General features: G+C 43.7%; 1 protein-coding gene across 2 annotated transcripts in view; it reads left to right on the plus strand.

Moving 5' to 3' along the window:
• The window catches only part of LOC121004521 (zinc finger protein 260-like), a 114,830-nt gene that overhangs the window by 75,753 nt on the left and 15,770 nt on the right, over window positions 1–23,307 (plus strand). Inside the window, exon 4 of one of the 2 annotated variants that reach the window (XM_040436788.1) lies at window positions 2,085–2,297. In XM_040436788.1, coding sequence (XP_040292722.1) covers window positions 2,085–2,297 — 213 coding nt within the window. Of the gene's footprint in view, window positions 1–2,084; window positions 3,321–23,307 lie in introns of both variants that reach the window. The other variant, XM_040436789.1, reaches the window with a different exon arrangement.

The following is a 23,307-nucleotide window of genomic DNA, read 5'->3' on the forward strand; positions in this document are numbered from 1 at the left end:
TTTTGTTTCACAATCACTGATTGAAATCACTGACCAAACACTGATGTGTGAATGAGGCAATATGGTTTCATGTTCTTGAACTACATTTATATGTTTATTGCAATATACGCTATAGCTGCACAGCACTGTGGAAAGGGTTAATGCACAGCCAGCTAATACTGAGAGACTTTATGACTTTCTACCTACCTACCCTGGAAGGTAAAAAGCAGACACACCGACCTTCCTACTGTCTGGTTCAACTCTGTTGTTTATGTCTGAAGACTTGTTTTTGTCTGGATAAGCTGCTTAGTCATGCCTATATGCTTGCATTGAATTCCTTCTGAAGAGCCCCAACACGTGGTAGCACTTCAACATTTTCCTGAGGACCCAGAGTAGCTTTGGGTCCATCCCATCCCGGGCAACTGCAGATTTACCTGTTGGACAGGCATGTGCAGTTTCTATTTGAATTAAACTATAGAGGCAAAGCCAAATCCATATAAAACATCACTTTCAATCTGTAAAGCATTAAAATGATCCATATGAAAGAAAACGATGATGAAAGGTGACACAATAAATCCAATCACCTGAAAAACTGAATTAAAAAAAACGGGATACTAAGGGCATGTTCATATTTGTGTCACAGTATTCATCATAAACAGTGTAGAGAAATGTCCTGCATGCAAAGTCAAAGAGATCTGTTTGGCTACATTTGTGTCCGTTATGTGCCATTTTCACTTTAAATTGTCTGCCTGCTACCCATTGTACTTCGCTTGGCTTTGATATCTGGCTACGTATCTACCTATGCTCCTATCTTATCCACTGGCCGGTTACATCCCAGCCATTCTCCTTATGAAGAACTTTGACTTCATTTTTGACTAGGCTACCAGTTCATAACTGTTACTGCCACCAATCCATGAATTATCAAATTAATGCAACCTGAGAATCTTCCTAGAGCAAATTCCATGGGGATGAAGGGAAAAGCTCCTGGGATCTTTAAAATCCACACCACTGCTAAGCTCACAACAAATGGATTATGGCTTAGAGAATCTACAAGTTCAAAAAATTGTACAAATAGAAAACATTGGGAATAGTTATTTTCTAACATAACTTCTGATCACAATTAGTACAATATATGACATCCCTCAGTGTTGTTCAGAATTCTCGGTTTGTCTTCTGATTCGGCATTGCTTGGAGGATTGTAATGGCAGATCCAACATCAGAGCAAGCTAAACGGTTACAAAGTCTACCACTGAACACTAGATCCTTGCTGTCTGTCAGTAACGATTTCAAGATATCCTGGCCCACCAGATTTTTTATAAATCACATCAGAACCTGGAAAAATTATAATGTAAATGTATGTCAGCTCATAGCCATGACTTCATTATACATGACGTGACCATACTACTTCTTCCCTCTGCCCTCTGTGCTAAAGTGCATGTAGTTGTAGGGAGTGTGCGAGACAGACACCACTGTCCATTTCACAAAAAAGGATTGGTGATAGACACACTGAAATGTGAACCTCTGAATAGTGTTGATAGCGAATATTCTAATTGCGAATTTTTATCGCGAATATTGGCACTTCGAGAATTCGCAAATATCTAGAATATAGTGCTATATCTTCGTAATAGCAAATATTCTAGATTTTTTCTCATCAGTACTCACTGCTTCTTGCTTGTGGGCCAATGAGAAGGCTGCAATATCTTTGACTTTAAGAGTAGCGTTAATTGCGAATTTTCGAATTTCGAAGTTTTATCACAAATTTTTCGATTGCCAATTTTCGCAATCAAGAAAATAATGACTGGAGATTACATATTCTCAAATTCGCGAATATATGATGAATATTCGCCCAAATATTTGTGAAATATCGCGAATTCGAATATTGCCCCTGTCGCTCATCACTGCTTATGAAGATGCTAGCATCAAGGCAGAAGTGAAAAACTACAAGAGAACAGCTTGTAGTTCTCTTGTCCTTGCCCTGAAGTCTACCCTTAGATTGATCTACTTGTCCTTGCCCTGAAGTCTACCCTTAGATTGTGATCTGTTATGCAAACCATTGTTTTAAGAATTAAATAAATGATAATACATTTTTTATTCTTTTTTGGCAGAGCACTATATCAGGAGCTCAAAGGGACTTCCGATACCTAAAGATTTAAAAGCAAATGATCATGCTCTGGTACAAGATGCTTTTGAAGTATATGTCATTATCCCAGATAAACCTTCAGCCTTGCAAAGCAACAGTCAATCATCTGATCTTTTTCAACGAGTCCTACCTTTTGTTTCATCACAGACTGTTAAGCAAAACAAAGGACACAGAAGAGGTGAACATCCCACAACTCCCACAGGGGAGAAGCCATTTTCATGCTCAGAATGTGGGAAATGTTATAGGATGAAATCAAGTCTTATGATACACCAAAGAGCTCACACAGGAGAGAAGCCATTTTCATGTTTAGAATGCGGGAAACAGTTTACCAAAAAATCTATTCTTATTACACATAAGAGAATTCACACAGGGGAGAAACCATTTTCATGCTCAGAATGTGGGAAACGGTTTACCAAGAATTCAAGTCTTATTACACATAAGAGAATTCACACAGGGGAAAAACCATTTTCATGTTTAGAATGTGAAAAAAGTTTTATCCAGAAATCCGATCTTGTTAAACATGAGAGAATTCACACAGGGGAGAAGCCATTTTCATGTTCCGAATGTGGGAAATGTTTTAGAGATAAATCAAGTTTTATTTCACATGAGAAAACCCACACCGGGATGAAGTCATTTTCATGTTCAGAATGCGGGAAATGGTTTAGCAAAAAAACAAGCGTTATTGAACATGAGAGAATCCACACAGGGGAGAAGCCGTTTTCATGTTCAGAATGCGGGAAATGGTTTAGCAAAAAAACAAACCTTATTGAACATGAGAGAATCCACACAGGGGAGAAACCATTTTCATGCTTAGAATGTGGGAAACAGTTTACCAAGAAATCAAGTCTTGTTACACATAAGAGAATTCACACAGGGGAAAAACCATTTTCATGTTTAGAATGTGAGAAATGTTTTGTCCAGAAATCAGATCTTATTAAACATCAGAGAGGTCACACGGGGGAGAAGCCATTTTCATGTTCAGAATGTGGGAAATGTTTTAGCAATAAATCAAGTTTTAATTCACATAAGAAAATTCACACAGGGGAGAAGTCATTTTCATGTTCAGAATGCGGGAAATGTTTCAGAAACAAATCAAAACTTATTATACATGATAGAGTTCACACGGGGGATAAACCATATTCGTGTTCAGAATGTGGAAAATGTTATATTCAGAAATCACATCTTGTTAAACATCAGAGAGGTCACACGGGGGAGAAGCCATTTTCATGTGCAGAAAATGGGAAATGTTTTAGGAAAAAATAAAATCTTATTATACATGATAGAATTCACACAGGGGAAAAAACATATTCGTGTTCAGACTTGGAAACGTTTTAGCTTTAAACCAGAACTTGCTATATGTCAGAGAATTCACACAGGGGAGAAGCCATAATAATGTAGGATATGTTTTAGCCACAGATATCATTGTCTTAAACATCTATGAATTTACACTTGGAAGTATTTCTATTACAGCCAAAGTAAAGCAGTTTGGAACATCAAATGATGATTTAGAAATGTCTGTAATTACCAATAAACATCTGTTATCAAAAAATACTAATAGAATTCATAAAACACAACTGTAGACTAATCATGCAGAAATAATATTTCTCATAGCTAGATAATGAATGGCCTTTGTTATATAGACGCGTATCTAGTAAAATATTGGATCTCCTTCACCTTTAGAACCGAAGCAATTTATCGTGGTATAGATTCCACTAGGTGTTCTTCAGCAATATTGGCCCATGTGGACAGGATATTAGAAGGAAGCACTGATATAATCTGAACATACCATTGTATCCCATCAGCTCTATAGGATTAAGATCTGTGGACTATGAAGGCCAGGGAAGCAAGTAAAACACGCTATCATATTTCTGGAAATAATCCATGATGTTTAATTAATCATAATAATAATCTAATATACTGTATAAGGCTGAGTGTATGTATGTACAGTGCTGCCCATAATTATTCATACCCCTGGCAAATTTTGACTTAAAGTCACTTTTATTCAACCAGCAAGTAATTTTTTGACGGGAAATGACAGGTGTCTCCCAAAAGATAAGACGATGTACAAGAGGCATTATTGTGTAAAAAAAAATTCCTCGGCTTTTATTTACATTTGAGCAAAAAGTGTCCAGTCTAAAATTGTTCATACCCTTCTCAATAATCAATAGAAAAGCCTTTATTGGCTATTACAGCAATTAAACGCTTCCTATAATTGCAAACCAGCTTTTTGCATGTCTCCACAGGTATTTTTGCCCATTCGTTAATATTATTGTCTGCTAACTATTTCTTCACCACTTTTGCTGTGTGTTTTGGGTCATTGTCATGCTGAAATGGCCACTTCCGCTCACAAATGTGGTATTGCAATTAACATACTGTTTCAAAGTGTGTATTTTATTGTTAGCTGTAGATTGAATGGTTGGGCCTGGTTGTATAAAGTCACAACACATACAAATGCGGTGACCACATTTGAAAGTGCCCTTAAACTGCAGCCAGCACTGTGATGTCTGAACAGAGTCCAAGAAAAGAATAGTTTTTTTGTGCTATGGTAGGTGCCCTGCGGGCAATGCAGGTGATGCCTGGGCGCACTATATCTGACCATTGCAGATCATGACGTAAGGTAGAAAGGTGTTTTCAGATGATAAGGCAGATTTTGGAATATTCCAAACTGTAGGTAGTGGCAAAAATAGGATTCTTGTGATATGTATGTTTACCTTTAGATATTCTGCCTCTATTATCCGGGAAGATCAAATCTGTGTGTTTTTTGGACGAAATGTAAGACCTAGCAGCCTCTAAAGAATCATGAGAATATCCACGTGCCCTGAGGCGATCAGAGGCTGAATCCAACTCCCTGGAAAACGCCTCATCTTTGGAGCAGTTTCTCCTGAGACGTGTGAACTCGCCCCTAGGAATATTTCTCGTAACGTGACCTGGATGACAGGAGGAGGCTAGCAAGGTTGTATTTCCCGCAGTGTCTTTACGGAAACTGTGAGTAATAACCTTATGGGAAAGAGTGTCCCCAACTAACTTTAAATCCAAAAAGGAGGTGGAAGCCCTATCAACATGGATGGTAAATTTGAGTTTATGGACTGGAAAAGTCTGTAAGATTCGATACTTCTTGGCGCAAAAACTGGACCTCAATGTATTGAAGATAATTCCTTTTTATTGAGATGTAGATGACAATGCGTTTCGGAGTGAATACACTCCTTTTTTAAGTCTGAGATGGCTAATGAGATCTCACCAGCCAGGCAGAGCTCAGACTTGAAAAAGGAGTGTATTTACTCCGAAACGCGTTGTCATCTACATCTCAATAAAAAGGAATTATCTTCAATACATTGAGGTCGGATCTTACGGACTTATCCAGTCCATATCCCTCTATTGTTCACTTTATCATTCCTCTGGAGAACTGGCAACCCCATAAGCAAGGAGTGAATGATACTGGCAGCACCGACGATTTGCTTTCATGAGTGTTGTGCCTGCGTATGCACAACATGTAAAAGGTGAGCCTAACAATTAATTGTTTTTATCCTGTTTTTTTTTTTTTTTTAACTACTACCCTATGAGCTCCTCTCCCTCTTCTTTGCTGCATCTGCAGTCTTAATATTTGAGAAATTTATTTTTCAAGCACAAGGACGTTTATAAAGTTGGAGAATTGTAAATCCCTTAAGGCCATGCCCCACCATTGACTGACAGGGCAAGGCAGTGAAATCTCGTGGGTGCTTGTTCAGTGCACGCACTGTACGGAAAGTGTAAATATGTCTTCACTGCCTGGTCTGGATAGGGAGAACACGTGCTGATGAATGTCAGATGAAACCTGCTGGAGTGAACTAACACATGTGGTTAAATCCCCATGATTGTGCTACATTTGTTGTGGAAGATAATTGTCGGGATTCGAACCCGTGACCAGCCACATCCCAGGCGGTAGCCCTGCTTACTAGGCTACCGTCCTCTCTGGACATTACTCCCTGAAACCTATTATGTAACCTCAGTCTTGCCAAGCCTTGCTCATCACCCTTGATTCCCCACACCTGGTACTTCCCTATATAAGTCCAGCCCCTTGCACTCTAGCTTGCTGATTATTGAGCTCCTGAGCCTTGATCAAGCTTCTCCTCATCTGTTGCTCCTGCTACTACTGAAAGTCCACTGCTGACCAGGAATTGCCTACCGACTACTCTTCTGCTTGTCCCTACCTACTGAACTGCTACCACCGTTGCCATCCGGATTGTCTGACCACGCTTACTGCCGCCTGCCCTGACCCACCGCCTGCCTACCGACTACTCTTCTGCTTGTCCCTACCTACTACCTGCCTGCGGTCCTTGCCACTGGGCTCCACTCCTACCTCCAGCCAGCGGTCCTCTGACTCAGGTGAGCCTATAGGATTGTTACAGAATAATCAGCCCCACTATGGAGTCCGCAATGGCCACTCTGCGTAAGCCCGCAGACACCCGCATGCCACTCCCATCAAGATTCAGCGGCGACAGACGCCAGTATAGGGGGTTTCTAAACCAATGCCGCATCTATTTTCAGATGTACCCGGCCCCCTTCACCACCGAGAAAAAGAAGGTGCTATTCGTGGTCAATCTCCTGACGGATGAAGCATTAGCATGGGCATCACCATACGTGGAGACTAACAGTCAGCTCCTGGACAACCTAAACAACTTCATCACCGCCATGAGCCAAGTCTTCGATGACCCCAACCGCTGTGCGACAGCCGAGGCGCGACTACATGGTCTGCGGCAAGGGAGACGCTCCGTCGCCGAATACACCGCCGAGTTTCGCCGTTGGGTCACGGACACCACCTGAAACCCAGCGGCACAGAGAAGCCAATTCCGGCGAGGCCTGTCAGAATTAATAAAGGACGAACTCGCCAGAGTTGAGGCCCCGGATGATCTGGATGACTTTATTCAGCTATGCATCCGGATAGATCAAAGACTCTCCGAGAGGAAGAAAGAAAGACTCTGGTCCGCGGACCACAGACCCACTTACTCCTTCTCTTCCACCGCCCAGCGTGACCCCCAGTCAGTAACTGAACCTATGCAGGTCGACGCTCTACGTAGGTCTCTATCCACAGCTGAGAAGGAGAGAAGGCTGGCCGAAAACCTCTGCCTCTACTGTGGGGAGCCGGGTCATTTTGCCATCAAATGTCCTCATAAGATCCGAAAGACTATTGCCGTCACGGAGCTTAAGGAGCAACCACAGACTCCAACCCCGCCAGCAGCCCCTGAAAATAACAACACGGCGGCTCATGGATCCCACTTCATCGTCCCCATCCTCATCGACAATGAGGGGCGACAACTCCCCTGTTCAGCGATGTTAGACTCCGGGGCGGGAGGCAACTTCATGGACCTAACCTTCGCCCGCGAAAAGAACATTCCACTGACAATCAAGGCAGCCCCCGTTGACCTGGAAACCGTCGACGGATCCCCACTCTCCTCGGGGCCGGCCACTCACGAGACCACCGAACTACAACTCCTCATAGAACCAGATCACCGTGAAAAGATCCACTTCTCTCTGATCGCCTCCCCGAAGTTCCCAGTGATCTTGGGCATCCCATGGTTGGCCACCCACAACCCCTCGGTGGACTGGGAAACCCGCTGCATACGATTCCCATCCGAGTTCTGCACGCTAAATTGCTCCCACAAACCCGTCCTTCCACCCGAAGACACCACCATCTCAAAACTATCCGTCAAGGATCTGCTACCCCCTCATTACCGCAAGTTCCAGGATGTCTGCGACAAGAAAAACGCAGACAAGCTGCCACCACACCGACCCTACGACTGCCCTATAGAACTGTTGCCCGGGGCCGAAATACCCTTTGGCAGTATCTACTCCCTCTCAGAGCCTGAACTCAAGGCTCTGAAAGAGTACCTGGACGAGGACCTGAGGAAGGGGTTCATCCGGCCCTCCACCTCCCCCGCGGGAGCCCCCTTTTTCTTCGTAGAGAAAAAAGACTCATCCCTGCATAGACTACAGAAAGCTTAATGACATAACCGTAAAAAACCGGTACCCGCTCCCACTGATTTCCGAACTCCTTGAGAGACTCCGGGAAGCGAAGATCTTCACCAAACTCGACCTTCGAGGGGCCTACAACCTCGTCCGAATCCGCCCTGGGGACGAATGGAAGACCGCCTTCGGGACACGTTATGGTCAGTTCGAGTACCTGGTCATGCCTTTCGGACTCTGCAATGCTCCCGCCACCTTCCAGCACTTCATTAACGACGTCCTCAGAGACATGCTGGATCTGTTTGTAGTCGTTTACCTGGACGACATCTTGATCTTCTCTGAAGACCTCGAGCAGCACCGCGAACACGTCCGCAGGGTACTGCAGAGACTCAGACAAAACTCTCTCTATATCCAGCTAGAGAAATGCGAGTTTGAGCGAACCACCACTCAGTTCCTTGGATACATCATCTCCCCAGAGGGCCTAAGTATGGACCCGGGGAAGGTCCAAGCTGTGATGAACTGGCCCGTTCCGAAAAACGAGAAGGAGATACAAAGATTCATTGGCTTCGCCAACTTCTATCGGAAGTTTATCCGGAACTTCTCCAAGGTCATAGCACCAATCACCCAACTCACCAAGAAGGCAGTCCCCTTCTCCTGGACACCCGAGGCCCAGGAGGCCTTCACCAAGTTGAAACTCCTTTTCACTTCTGCCCCAATCCTAATCCACCCGAACCCCGAGCTCCCATTTACAGTCGAAGTGGATGCATCAGACTCTGCGGTGGGGGCAGTTTTGTCACAACGTACAGGGGAGAGGATGCTATTACACCCGTGCGCATATTTCTCCCGCCAGATGTCCCCCTCCGAGAAGAACTATGACATCGGGAACAAAGAACTACTGGCGATCAAGGATGCCTTCTCCGAGTGGAGACACCTGCTGGAGGGAGCCACCAACCCCATAATCGTACTAACTGACCACAAGAACCTCGAGTTCATCCGCAGCGCTAAGAGACTCTCAGCCAGACAGGCCAGATGGAGCCTATTCTTTTCCCGCTTCAACTATCTCATCACCTATCGCCCTGGATCAAAAAACGGCAAGGCTGACGCCCTCTCCAGAATGTTTTCTGAGCCCTCACAGAGTAACAAGGGCCAAAATAACATCTTACCCGAGAGAAGGGTCGTAGGGGCCACCTACTCTAAAGAACTCCTGGGCACAATCAAAGAAGGATACGAAAATGACCCCTTCCTCGCCCACCCCACAGGGAATGTCAGCCTTACGTTTAAGAACGGTCATTGGTTTCATCAGGACCTACAACTATATGTACCAGAAATCGCACGGCTCGAAGTGCTCAAACTCAACCATGACTCCAAGCTGGCCGGCCATTTTGGCACAAGAAAGACCCAGGAGCTTCTCTCCCGCTCCTTCTGGTGGCCAACATACAAGGAGGACATCAAGAGGTACATCTCCTCGTGCGCGGTCTGTGCCCGCAATAAGACTCCTCGTTCCTCCCCCGTGGGTCTGTTACAACCCCTCCCTATTCCCTCCCGCCCCTGGGGCTCGATCTCCATGGACTTTGTGGTAGACCTTCCTCCTTCAAAAGAGATGAACACTATCCTGGTCGGGGTCGACCGTCTCACCAAGATGGCCCATTTCATCCCCTACAAAGGCATACCCACCGCCAAACAGAGAGGTCTTCAGGCTGCATGGGATCCCGGACGACGTGGTCTCCGACCGAGGCGTACAATTTGCCTCAAAGTTCTGGAAGAACTTCTGCCTGGCGCTCGGGGTTAAAGTGAACCTATCCTCCGCTTTCCACCCTCAGTCAAACGGGCAGACTGAGAGAACTAATCAGACCCTAGAGCAGTACCTACGCTGTTTCAGCTCCCAGGGGCCCTTCTTCAGGGGCCCTGAAGAAGCGAGGCAGCGAAACCCGGGTCGGGCAGGAACCTGACGTTTTGATATTTGTACTACATGCTTTTTGTCTACCAACTCTTGTGAGTATAATAAAACCTTTTAACAAAAGATTGCAAAGGGTGCTTCACTATTCTGCCTATCCCATTTGAACCCTTAGAAGAGGAGATCTGTGGAGGATTGGATCCTTTGGGTGCTGGGAAAAGGAGCTTACCCTATGCCATCCACTTTTATCGGGAGACACAGTCCAGAGCAGCGCGGTTCCACAACCCTTCATATAGGTCCAAACTTTGCTATTTTTCGGACGGCAGACATACCGAAAAATTTTCAGGTACGTTTTGGACAAATCCTCTGAAACTGCACATAGTACCATTTTAGTGCACATTGGTGGGAAAAAAGCACTAGGGAGGAAGAGGAATTCTCATATAACCCTAAGAGGAAGTGGGGGGGCTTGCCCTAATTGGCTCCCAGGTTGATAGCCTGGATAAGCCAATCAGTGCTGCAGCAGACAGGGAGATGCCCTAAGAACAAGCAGAATGTGATTCTGTGCTGTGCTGCTAGAAAAACAATCTTAGGGAGTCAGGGACAGTGAAAAATCCATCAAGCTTGTATTCTACTTCCAGGGAAAGTGAAGGGAAAGGCTAGAATTACAAAGAAGAAGACGAAGAATTGTGTGTGCAGAATAGGGAGGCAGGAAAGCTGTCAACCATGGAGTGATGCTGAGTCTGGCTGTACCTGCTAGCAGAACTACAGCTGCTGCAAACCACTAAAGAAGCTACCTACAAGGATATCTTTTTATTTTAATTTTTTCCTATTATTATTTAATAGAAATCCTTTTATTGGGAGGGGGGGTGGACTAAGCAGAAACTGTACAGCACGTGTTCTACCATCAATCTTGCATAGCATATAGAACACTAGTAATAACTTTGTGTCAGGTCATCGCACATGTTTATTTTTTGTTTTTGTAGTTTTTGTTTTAGTTTGAAAAACCGTAAACATCAGTGATTTTGAATAAAATCCCTTTATTATCTTCACAAACATAGTTCCAATTTTTGTTTGGGGCTGGTTATTGATTGTATGTAATCCAACATATATTTGATCATTACTTAAATTAAGCGTCAGGCCTCAATCGTCCGTGTACCTTAATTCTTTTTCCAAATGGTTGGAATTTAATATTTTTCGGGACTGTTCAATTTAATAAAATCAGCTTATAGGTGATCAGTACACCAATACACAGTCTAGGGCAGCAATTTACCTATGAGTGTTAATGTGAAATTAAGCATCAGGCCTGGCCCTCAATCCTCTGTTTATTTTATATCCAAACAACTGGAATTTAAATTATTTTTGGGGATTGTTCAATTTAATGAAACCAGCATATAGGTGATCAGTACAGCAATACACAGACTAAAGTAACAATTTATCTGCGAGTGCTAACGTGATATTAAGGGTCAGGCCTCAATTGTCTGTATTCATTCTGTCTCAATGCAGTTGGAATTTAAATAATATTATTTTTTTTTGATTACTCAATTTAACAATTTATAGACCGGGCCATTTACCCCCTTCCTGACCAGGCCTAATTTTGCAAATCTGACATGTGTCACTTTATGTGGTAATAACTTTGAAACGCTCTTACTTATCGAAGCCATTCATAGATTGTTTTCTTGTGACACTTTGTACTTCATGTTAATGGTAAGTTTGAGTCAATATGTGATTAAGACAGATAGTGCTGCCTCATAAAATATTAATTAATTAACATTCCCCATATATCTACGGCAGGGCGCAGAAGAAAAGGAGCGCCATATGGTTTTTGGAAGTCAGATTTTGCTGAACTGGTTTTTAGATGCCATATCCCATTTTTGAAGCCCCTCTGAAGCACCCTTACAGTAGAATCTCTCAAAAAGTGACACCATTTTGGAAACTAGGGGATAAGGTGCCAGTTTTATTGGTACTATTTTGGGGTACATAGGATTTTTAATTGCTCTATATTAAGTTTTTTGTGAGGCAAGGTAACCAAAAAATGGCTGTTTTGACACAGTTTTTATTTTTTACAACATTCATCTGACAGGGTAGATCATGTGCTACAGATGAAGCAGGGTTAGCACTCAAACTCTTAACTCAAATTTCTTAAATCATCGTGTTATCTTGAAACAAAAGCCATTGAAAAGCAATTGAAGGTGTTTGCTTAGTTTAGATAACACATCTCAGAAATCTCAGAAAGCACGAATGTTAACTCTACTACATCGGTATTTATATTGAGCAGGTTGTTACGGACTCAATGATATCAAATATGTCTACTTTACTCTTTTTCAGTTTTACATAATAAAGCATTTTTGAAAAAGAAATATATTTTTGTGTCTCCATTTTCTGAACGCAATATTTTTTTTATTTTTCTGCCGATCGTCTTGTGCAGCGGCTCGTTTTTTTGCAGGAAGAGTTGACGTTTTTATTAGTACCATTTTTGGGTACATATGATTTTTTTTTATCATTCATTATTACACTTTATGGTGCAAGGTGACCAGAAAATTGGCAATTTTGGCACAGTTTTATTTATTTTTACAGCGTTCATCTGAAGGGTTAGGTCATGTGACATTTTTATACTTTTTCTTATTTAAGTTTTACACAATATTAGCATTTTTTAAACAAAAAATTATGTTTTAGTGTCTCCATAGTCTAAGAGCTATAGCTTTTTAATTTTTTGACTGATTGTCTTAGGGTCTCATTTTATGCAGGATGAGGTGACTGTTTGATTGGTACTATTTTGGGGGGCATATGCCTTTTTAATCGCTTAGTGTTTACATCACTTTATGTGATGTTAGGTGACAAAAAAATGACTGTTTTGGCACTGTTTTTATTTTAGTTCATGTGATATTTTTATAGAGCACGTTGTTACGGATGCGGCGATACCTAATATGTATTTTTTTATTTCACTTTAACACATTAATAGCATTTTTGAAAAATAATGTTTTAATGATGTTTTGTCTTTTGAGCGATTTTCTTATGTAGGGGCTCATTTTTTGTGGGATGAGGTGACGGTTTTATTGGTACCATTTTGTGGGGCATATGCCTTTTTGATCACTTGGTGTTGCACTTATTGTAATGTAAGGTGACAAAAAATTGCTTTTTTTGACACTTTCTATTTATTTTTTATGGTGTTTATCTACCGGGGAGGATCATGTGATTTTTTTTCTATTTAAAAATTTTTTTTTTATTACTTAATTGATGATTTTTTTTCCATGTGAAACATTTTTCATTTTTTTTTTAGAAAACACTTTATTTTTTTATTTTTTTTATTTTACACTTTGCGTCCACCATAAGGGCATACAAGACCTCTGGGGAACATTTAACTTCACTTTTTTTTACTATTGATTTCTCCTGTAACTGGGGCTGACACAGTAGCCCCAGTTACAGGGAAAATATACTCCCCCAGAGAGGCTGTACAGCAGAATACAGTGCTGTACAGCCACAGTGCAGGGCTTATCGAGGTCTATGGAAGATCCGGCAGCTCCTGCACTCTCCCGGCCCAGCGCTCAGCGATCTAGAAGGCAGGGACACCTGGGAACTGTCCCTGCCTTCTCTTTGAATTGCCCTTCCCCCCGCTCGGCAGCTGTGAGATTAGCGTGCAGCTGCCATCTCTGAATTGACGTTCCAGAACATCCATTCAGAGATAAACGACCGCCCATTGATTTATAGTCAATGGGCGGTCGTGAAATGGTTAATGAAACCAGCATATAGGTGATCAGTACACCAATACACATCCTTAGGCCTCATGCCCACGACCGTTGTGTGCATCCGCTCCGTCATTTTTCACAGTTTAGCGGAGGTCCCATTCATTTCTATGGAGCTGTAATGAAAAAACTGATAGTCTTCCGTTTTTTCTCCGCGTCCATAATCCGTGATTCCAGTCCATCAAAAAAATATAACCTGTCCTATTCTTGTCAGTGGAAAACGGAGGACGGACCCATTCAAGTCAATGGGTCCGTCAAAAAAAACGGATGCACAACTGGTATGTCATCCGTGTCCGTTTCTTTCTACAAGGAAGACACAAGGAAACACAACTGAAGCAAAATCGGACACGGACCACTGAAGCAAAATCACTGGCAGTGAAAAAACACTGTCGTGTGCATGAGGCCTTACTCTTAGGCCTCTTTCACACTATCGTATGCTATTTCAGTGTTTTGCGGTCCGTTTTTCACGGATCCGTTGTTTGTTTCCGTTGTGTTTCCGCTTCGGTCCCCATTTTTCCATATTGCATATACAGTAAATTGGGCTGGGCATAACATCTTCAATAGATGGTTCCGCAAAAAACGGAACGGATATGGAAGACATACGAATGCATTTCTGTACGCATTCAGTTTTTTTTATGTACCCATTGACTTTAAGGCTCCATTCACACGTCCGCAAAATGCGGAACGAAATTGCGGACGTGTGAATGGAGCCTAATGGAGCCACAGAACGTGATTTGCGGCCAAATATAGGACATGTTCTATCTTTGCACAGAACGGAGTTACGGAAACGGAATGCATACGGAGTACATTCCGGTTTTTTTTGCGGACCCATTGAAATGAATGGTTCCCTATACGGACCGTATACGGAAAGCAAAAAACGGCCCGCAAAACGGAAAAAAATAACTGTAGTGTGAAAGAGGCCTTAGGGCTCATGCACACGACAGTATTTTGCGTTCAGTATACAGTTTTTTTTAGTTCAGTATGCGGTACATATACTGAACCATTCATTTCAATGGTTCACCAAAAAAAATGAAGTGTCTCCGTGTGCACTCCGTTTCAGTATTTCCGTATTTCCGTTCCATGAAAAGATAGAACATGTCCTATTCTTGTATGCAAATCACAGTGCTTGGCTAAATTCAAGTCAATGGGTCCGCAAAAAAAAAACCGAACACATACGGAAATGCATCCGTTTGTCTTCCGTATCCGTTCTGTTTTTGCTGAAACATCTATTGAAAATGTTATGCCCAGCCCAATTTTTTCTATGTAATTACTATATATGGCATACGGAAAAACGGAAAGGAAACGGAAACACAACGGAAACAAAAAACGGAACCACTGATCCGTAAAAAACATACCGCAAAACACTGAAAAAGTCATATCGTCGTGTGCATGAGCCCTTACTCTTCAGCATAGGACCATAGTTGCGTACTACCCAAAGGCTTCCCTGGAGTCTGGAGGGTGAAAGCGGTTCTTGTTCACATACAGTCCTGATCAAAAGTTTAAGACCACTTGAAAAATGGCAAAAAATCATATTTTACATTGTTGGATCTTAACAAGGTTCCAAGTAGAGCTTCAACATGCAACAAGAAGAAATGGGAGTGAGACAAAAAAAATTTGAGCATTCAATTAATTGAAAATAACGAATAAACTGAACCAGGCTGTTTTTCAGCTGATCCAAGTTTTAGGACCACATGCCTTTAAAAGGCCAAGTCTGTGCAAAGATGTGGATTCATTGTCATTTTCTGTCAGGTAGTCACACGTTGTGATGGCAAAGGCAAAAAAAACTCTCCCTTTTTGAACGTGGTCGGGTTGTTGAACTGCATAAGCAGGGTCTCTCACAGCGCGCCATCGCTGCTGAGGTGGGACGCAGTAAGACAGTCATTTGGAATTTCTTAAATGATCCTGAGGGTTATGGAACAAAAAAGTCAAGTGGAAGACCCAAAAACATTTCATCAGCACTGAGCCGGAGGATCCAATTGGCTGTCCGTCAAGACACTGGACGATAATCGACCCAAATTAAGGCCCTTACTGGTGCTGACTGCAGCCCCATAACCATCAGACGGCATCTGAGACTGAAGGGCTTCAAAAACAAAAAACGTCTTCAAAGACCTAGTCTCCTTGAACGCCACAGAACTGCTCGTTTGGACTTTGCAAGAGAGCACCAAACATGGGACATTCAAAGGTGGAAGAAAGTTTTATTCTCTGATGAGAAAAAATTTAACCTTGATGGTCCTGATGGTTTCCAACGTTACTGGCATGACAAGCAGATCCTACCTGAGATGTTTTCTACGCGTCACAGTGGAGGGGGCGCCATAATTGTCTGGGGTGCTTTTTCCTTCAGTGGAACAATTGAGCTTCAGGAAGTGCAGGGGCGTCAAACGGCCGCTGGCTATGTCCAGATGTTGCAGAGAGCATTCCTCATGACTGAGGGCCCTCGTCTGTGTGGTAACGACTGGGTTCTTCAACAGGACAACGCTACAGTACACAATGCCCGCAGGACAAGGGACTTCTTCCAGGCGAATAACATCACTCTTTTGGCCCATCCTGCGTGTTCCCCTGATCTAAATCCAATTGAGAACCTTTGGGGATAGATGGCAAGGTACAAATTGGCGTGGTATTAAAAAGCAGGAAATGCTCAACCCCATATGCAGTGGTGCATCTATACCGGGGGGCAAATCCTGCACTTGTGGTCCGCTGCTAATGGCAATCCCCAGCAAAAATGCATACAATGGAGGATGCCTGCAGCGGACCACAAGTACCACAATGGACATCCTACACAGGATAGCAAATGTGTGGATGTGATAAACAGTATATATAATATAACAAAAACAAAGACAGGTGCACTCTGCGGTCTTACTAAGCCCTCAAACTGGTGTTAAAATTGAGAGATTAGCCAACATGTCCTACGTGAGGACATGTCTGAGCCCGAGCACCGCGCCAAGGTTTCTCAAGTAGCTCGGGACCTAACGCTAAACCTACCTGGGCCGTATGGGCAATACCAGGAGCCAGTGGGCGAATTACAGGAGCGCAAGGTCCGACTCAAAGCAATCTCCCAGTAACCTCCAGCATGTGACCATGCATACAAAGGGAGGAGGCAGAGAGTTCTGAGCCCCACCCAAGACTAGCTGATATAGCCCGGGCCTCACATGTGCACCAGAATGCTGCCTGTGGATGGAAATAAAGGCACATTCAGACTAGGAGCTCCAAAAAATTCTAAATACAAACTACAAATTGGCGTGGTATTAAAAAGCAGGAAGTGCTCAACCCCATATGCAGTGGTGCATCTATACCGGGGGAACAGATCCTGTACTTGTGGTCCGCTGCTAATGGCAATCCCCAGCAAAAATGCATACAATAGAGGATGCCTGCAGCGGACCACAAGTACCACAATGGACATCCTACACAGGATAGCAAATGTGTGGATGTGATAAACAGTATATATAAAATAACAAAAACAAAGATGGCAAGGGAAGTTTACAAAAATGGACAACAGTTCCAGACAGTAGATGGCCTTCGTGCGGCCGTCTTCACAACTTGGAGAAATGTTCCCACTCACCTCATGGAAACGCTTGCATCAAGCATGCCGAAACGAATTTGAAGTGATAAACAATAACGGCGGAGCTACTCATTACTGAGTTCATGTTTGGAAGTTGGATTTCTGTTTTGGGGGGTTTAGTTTTTTTTGGAGGTGTGGTCCTAAACTTTTGATCAGCTGAAAAACAGCCTGTTTCAGTTTATTCGTTGTTTTCATTAAATTGAATGCTCAAAAAATGTTTTGTCTCACTCCCATTTCTTTTCATTGCATGTTGAAGCTCTACTTGGAACCTTGTGAAGATCCAGCCATGCTAAATAGGATTTTTTTTGCCATTTTTCAAGTGGTCTTAAACTTTTGATCAGGACTGTATAAGGTAATGACGGTACCTTCATAGTAATACTGGGTGCAGATTTATGTGCGTTTTTTGTGTAGCTTTGGTGACATCAAGCACATTTTCTGCACACAAATCTGCACCATGTACAGCCACCCCAAATATGAGTCATCTATGGAGAGGAAGCAGTAAAAAAATCAATAAGATAAAATGATTCTAGAGCTTGTCTCCCAAGTAAACAGTTGTCAAAAACCTATATACACAAACATCTACCCCATACACATCACACAGAGACAGCTCCGCTACATACACATCACACAGAGACAGCTCCGCTACATACACATCACACAGAGACAGCTCCGCTACATACACATCACACAGAGACAGCTCCGCTACATACTCATCACACAGAGACAGCTCCGCTACATACACATCACACAGAGACAGCTCCGCTACATTCTCATCACACAGAGACAGCTCCGCTACATACACATCACACACAGACAGCTCCGCTACATACACATCACACAGAGACAGCTCCGCTACATACACATCACACAGACACAGCTCCGCTACATACACATCACACAGAGACAGCTCCGCTACATACACATCACACAGAGACAGCTCCGCTACATACACATCACACAGAGACAGCTCCGCTACATACTCATCACACAGAGACAGCTCCGCTACATACACATCACACAGAGACAGCTCCGCTACATTCTCATCACACAGAGACAGCTCCGCTACATACACATCACACAGAGACAGCTCCACTACATACACATCACACAGAGACAGCTCCGCTACATACACATCACACAGAGACAGCTCCACTACATACACATCACACAGACACAGCTCCGCTACATACACATCACACAGAGACATCTCCGCTACATACACATCACACAGAGACAGCTCCGCTACATACACATCACACAGAGACAGCTCTGCTACATACACATCACACAGAGACAGCTCCGCTACATACAAATCACACAGAGACAGCTCCGCTACATACAAATCACACAGAGACAGCTCCGCTACATACACGTCACACAGAGACAGCTCCGCTACATACACGTCACAGAGACAGCTCTGCTACATACACATCACAGAGACAGCTCTGCTACATACACGTCACACAGACAGCTCCGCTACATACACATCACACAGAGACAGCTCTGCTACATATACTCTGTAACTATATTCTGCATACACTGAGGAGATAAGCCTTTAATAGCAGTGCTTGATCATGTGACCCCCTGACCACGCCCACACTTGGTCACATGGCCATGACATGCTTACAGGTTCTTTACCTTCTCCAGCAACACAGCCTGTATCCTGACTCCTCCCACACATGATCACATGGTCATAACATCATCACCAGTCCTTTACCTCAACCGCGGCACAGACTGCAGCCTGACTCCTCCCAAATATGGTCACATGGTCATGACATCATGAAAGGTCCTTTAGCCCACTAGTCTCCCCCATCCATGTAGAGTCCAGCGGTGCAGGAGGAGGTATGTGTACAGTCACCGCCATCGTCTGTCAGGTAATGATTGTATAACATGGCCCTGGAGACTAGGGTGGCCAGACGTCCGGTTTTCAGACAGATAGTCCGGTTTTTAGACTCCTGGTCCTTTGTCCGGCACAAGGCTAGGATGGACGGCTCAAAGTCCTCCTTTTTTGTGGTTATCGGGGGTGACTCTCGGCGAGGGGCATTTTAAATCACCCACAAGTCTGTCACATGATGTCTTCTTTGTGGCAGCCAGCCCGCATCCCCAATCAGTACAGTATCCTTGGCCTCATCATCAGAAGCTACTTCTCTTACTCAGACTCCTTCTCCTGCTCATTCTTCAATCTGTCATAAGACATCCACAATGGAAGGTGTGGCCATTAGAAAAGTTTTTTTCGATCAGCAATTAGCTTGTCTACAAGCTGAACCCCATTTGTCTAAGTTGCTAGTGGTGCAGTTGCTGCCGTACCACTTAGTTGTGGTAAATTTGGTGCAATTCCGAGCCTGTTCTATTGTAGTACTACTTCTGCCCAGCTGTCCGGAAAAATTGACTTTTTAAAATGTCATGTTTTATCCATATGAGGCGGCATCACCAGATCAAATGGGAAAATATAACTGGTCAGCAGTAGGAACAAGTCTGTCCTCCTCCTTTATGTCTTTGTGGAAACTTGCTTAGATCCCCAAGCAGTTTACTAGTCAATGTCCTCATCAGATACTTGTTCTGATGCTCAGACTCCTCCTCTTACACTCTGTTGTCAGTCATGGCTAATATAATGTGCGGCCAGAAAACAACTCTACACGCTCAGCAATCCAGTTGTGAGGAAGTTGAACTCTCACCTGGCCAAGAGGCTAGTGGTGCAGTTGCTGCTGTACCACTTAGTTGTCGTAATTGTGGCAGAATTCCACCCCAGTTTTAAACACTGACAATTTTTCCAGATTTTTCTATAGGTTTTGTATATAGTTAATGTATTAAATAAAATGAACAATCAACAAAGTAAAATGTGTCACAAAGAAAGATTGAGTGAGTCACAATCAACAACCACACAGACTGAACATCGAGTGCGATTTAAAACCTTGCATCGTATAGTCGGGTCTAGTGTACATCCTCCACTTCTCTTACCTGTGATGGGAGGAGTTCTTCCTAACCGGGATAGGATGAGAGGTGGATTGAAGGTCTGACAAAGTAGTCCGGGGCTGACTCGTCAAGTCATGTGACAGAATGAATGAGGTGATTGAGCAGAGCCGCTGTGACCAGCTAGAAGGGGCCGGCCTGAGATAGAAGTGTGGAGGGGTATTGAAAGAGGTGGGTTTAGATCTATTAGGAGAGAGTACTAGAAAGATGGTTTTAGTTGTTGTATGTATTTTGATACTGTGAATCTGTTGACTTTTATTGAAATTATATTATAAACTTCTTTTATGATGAATTTTGATGTATTTTTGAATTGTATTTTTATATTGTAACAAAGGAGGTGTGACCCTGAGTGGTGACGCAGGGAAAGGGTGTGCCTTTTAATAGTATTTAAGATTAGTTTCTGATGCTAAGATGTTCCCTTCTGACGAAGCGTGACAGCGAAACCCGGGTCGGGCAATACCGAAGTGTGCATACCATTGTATTATGCGTTTTATCAGAGATACTGTTGTAAGTACAATATATCTTTGCACGTGACGGTGGCAGCCTGGGCTTCACTATTGTTGCGACCTTTAATTACCCACAGGAGTGTAGGAGAGAGGAGGGATCACCTGGTATACCCCTTGCAGATCCTTTCCCGTGCCATTTGTAACCCGTACCAAGGAGGGAGGAGGTGTATCAAGCAGCGCGGTTTTCCACTTTCTTGATTCACAATCAACAATGCTTTTTTTCTCTTTCCTTCTCCCTCCTGTCTCTCTCTCCCCCCCCCCCCCCCATTTGATGTTATGTACATGTCACGCGTGCCTTTTCCACTCTCCCTCTCTGTTCTTTATGAGTGAGTGAGTCAGAAACGGGCCAGGATAAACGGCTCGATTTGGCACCAGGATGTACGTGTAAGGAAAAGGTGTGGCCAAAAGTTGGCGTGCACCAGGCGTGTCGTGTTATGCAGATTGGGAACCTGAAGAGGAGCATTTTGATGAGGGCAGAGAGGCAGATGGATGATCTCCCTGTTTTGAGACAGCGACATACCTCCTGGAATGGGGACTGGAGGCTGTCCTCTTCAGAAGTGTTCTGCTTAGTCGAATGGCGGCCTCGACTGCAAACCCTTTTTGGGTTCTCAGTTGTCAGATTTTTTGTTAAGATCAATTGTGATATACACTCACCTAAAGAATTATTAGGAACACCTGTTCTATTTCTCATTAATGCAATTATCTAGTCAACCAATCACATGGCAGTTGCTTCAATGCATTTAGGGGGGTGGTCCTGGTCAAGACAATCTCCTGAACTCCAAACTGAATGTCAGAATGGGAAAGAAAGGTGATTTAAGCAATTTTGAGCGTGGCATGGTTGTTGGTGCCAGACGGGCCGGTCTGAGTATTTCACAATCTGCTCAGTTACTGGGATTTTCACGCACAACCATTTATAGGGTTTACAAAGAATGGTGTGAAAAGGGAAAAACATCCAGTATGCGGCAGTCCTGTGGGCGAAAATGCCTTGTGGATGCTAGAGGTCAGAGGAGAATGGGCCGACTGATTCAAGCTGATAGAAGAGCAACGTTGACTGAAATAACCACTCGTTACAACCGAGGTATGCAGCAAAGTATTTGTGAAGCCACAACATGCACAACCTTGAGGCGGATGGGCTACAACAGCAGAAGACCCCACCGGGTACCACTCATCTCCACTACAAATAGGAAAAAGAGGCTACAATTTGCACGAGCTCACCAAAATTGGACTGTTGAAGACTGGAAAAATGTTGCCTGGTCTGATGAGTCTCGATTTCTGTTGAGACATTCAAATGGTAGAGTCAGAATTTGGAGTAAACAGAATGAGAACATGTATCCATCCTCTGATGGCTACTTCCAGCAGGATAATGCACCATGTCTCAAAGCTCGAATCATTTCAAATTGGTTTCTTGAACATGACAATGAGTTCACTGTACTAAAATGGCCCCCACAGTCACCAGATCTCAACCCAATAGAGCATCTTTGGGATGTGGTGGAACGGGAGCTTCGTGCCCTGGATGTGCATCCCTCAAATCTCCATCAACTGCAAGATGCTATCCTATCAATATGGGCCAACATTTCTAAAGAATGCTATTAGCACCTTGTTGAATCAATGCCACGTAGAATTAAGGCAGTTCTGAAGGCAAAAGGGGGTCCAACACCGTATTAGTATGGTGTTCCTAATAATTCTTTAGGTGAGTGTATGTTCTTGTGAGTTATGGAGGTTGCCAGTCCTCTGGGATGTAGGGCAGAGAACCACATGGCATCCCTAGGTTGTAAGGCTTGGGCCATTAGTGCCCTATGCAAGGTGACCAGGGGCCCTGCCGGATCTAGGCCGGGGGCTGAGAATGTTTGAAAGCCAGAGGTACAGAAGTGGTTACCCTGGCGTACCTGAACTCACTGGGGGTTGGGGCCCACTGAGTAACAGCACATTTGCACGCACTTCACTTTCTCACATTTTTGAGCGCACACACCTCTATTCTTTGCCCGGCTGCCAGACGTGGCGTAAGGAAGATACATTTTTATAATTCCGGCCAGATGTCTGGGCTGAGTCTCAGCGCACATTCACTATTTATTAAATTTTTTGTTCAGTGTGTGTTCACTTTCCACGTTTGTTTGTCATAAGGATTTCTTGGGTTTTCCGCGCTCTTACGGGTAACCCCCACCTAATAGTCGAGCTTTGTGTCGACACCTTGGGTGGCATCCTAGGCCGGAGCACAGATTTGGCGTACCCTCTGCTTTGGCTGAGGGTTGCCGGGGAGTATTCCCAGCTTCGTCTGAGGGTTGCCTTTTTGTCTCGGTCCCTTGCAGGAGCCTTCTAGCCCGGAGAGACTGGGAAAGGTTTATGGGGGCCCTTCTCTTACAGAAAGGGCCTGCGATAGACTGTAACCTTGTGCACATATTTGTGTAGCACACTACACGATTTTGTGGCACGGGTGTAGAAAGCACGCTCCTCTGGCTTTTATATATTCTCCTACTACAGTTAGACGGATATAAAAGGAATGTTCCTAATTTTTAAAAATTGGCTTGATTTCCTCTCCTACCACAGTTAGGGGTGTTTCACACAAGTGTGTGCAGTCCGGAAAT

This window comes from Bufo bufo, chromosome 6, assembly GCF_905171765.1.
Source record: "Bufo bufo chromosome 6, aBufBuf1.1, whole genome shotgun sequence".
NCBI classification, from domain to species: Eukaryota; Metazoa; Chordata; class Amphibia; order Anura; family Bufonidae; genus Bufo; species Bufo bufo.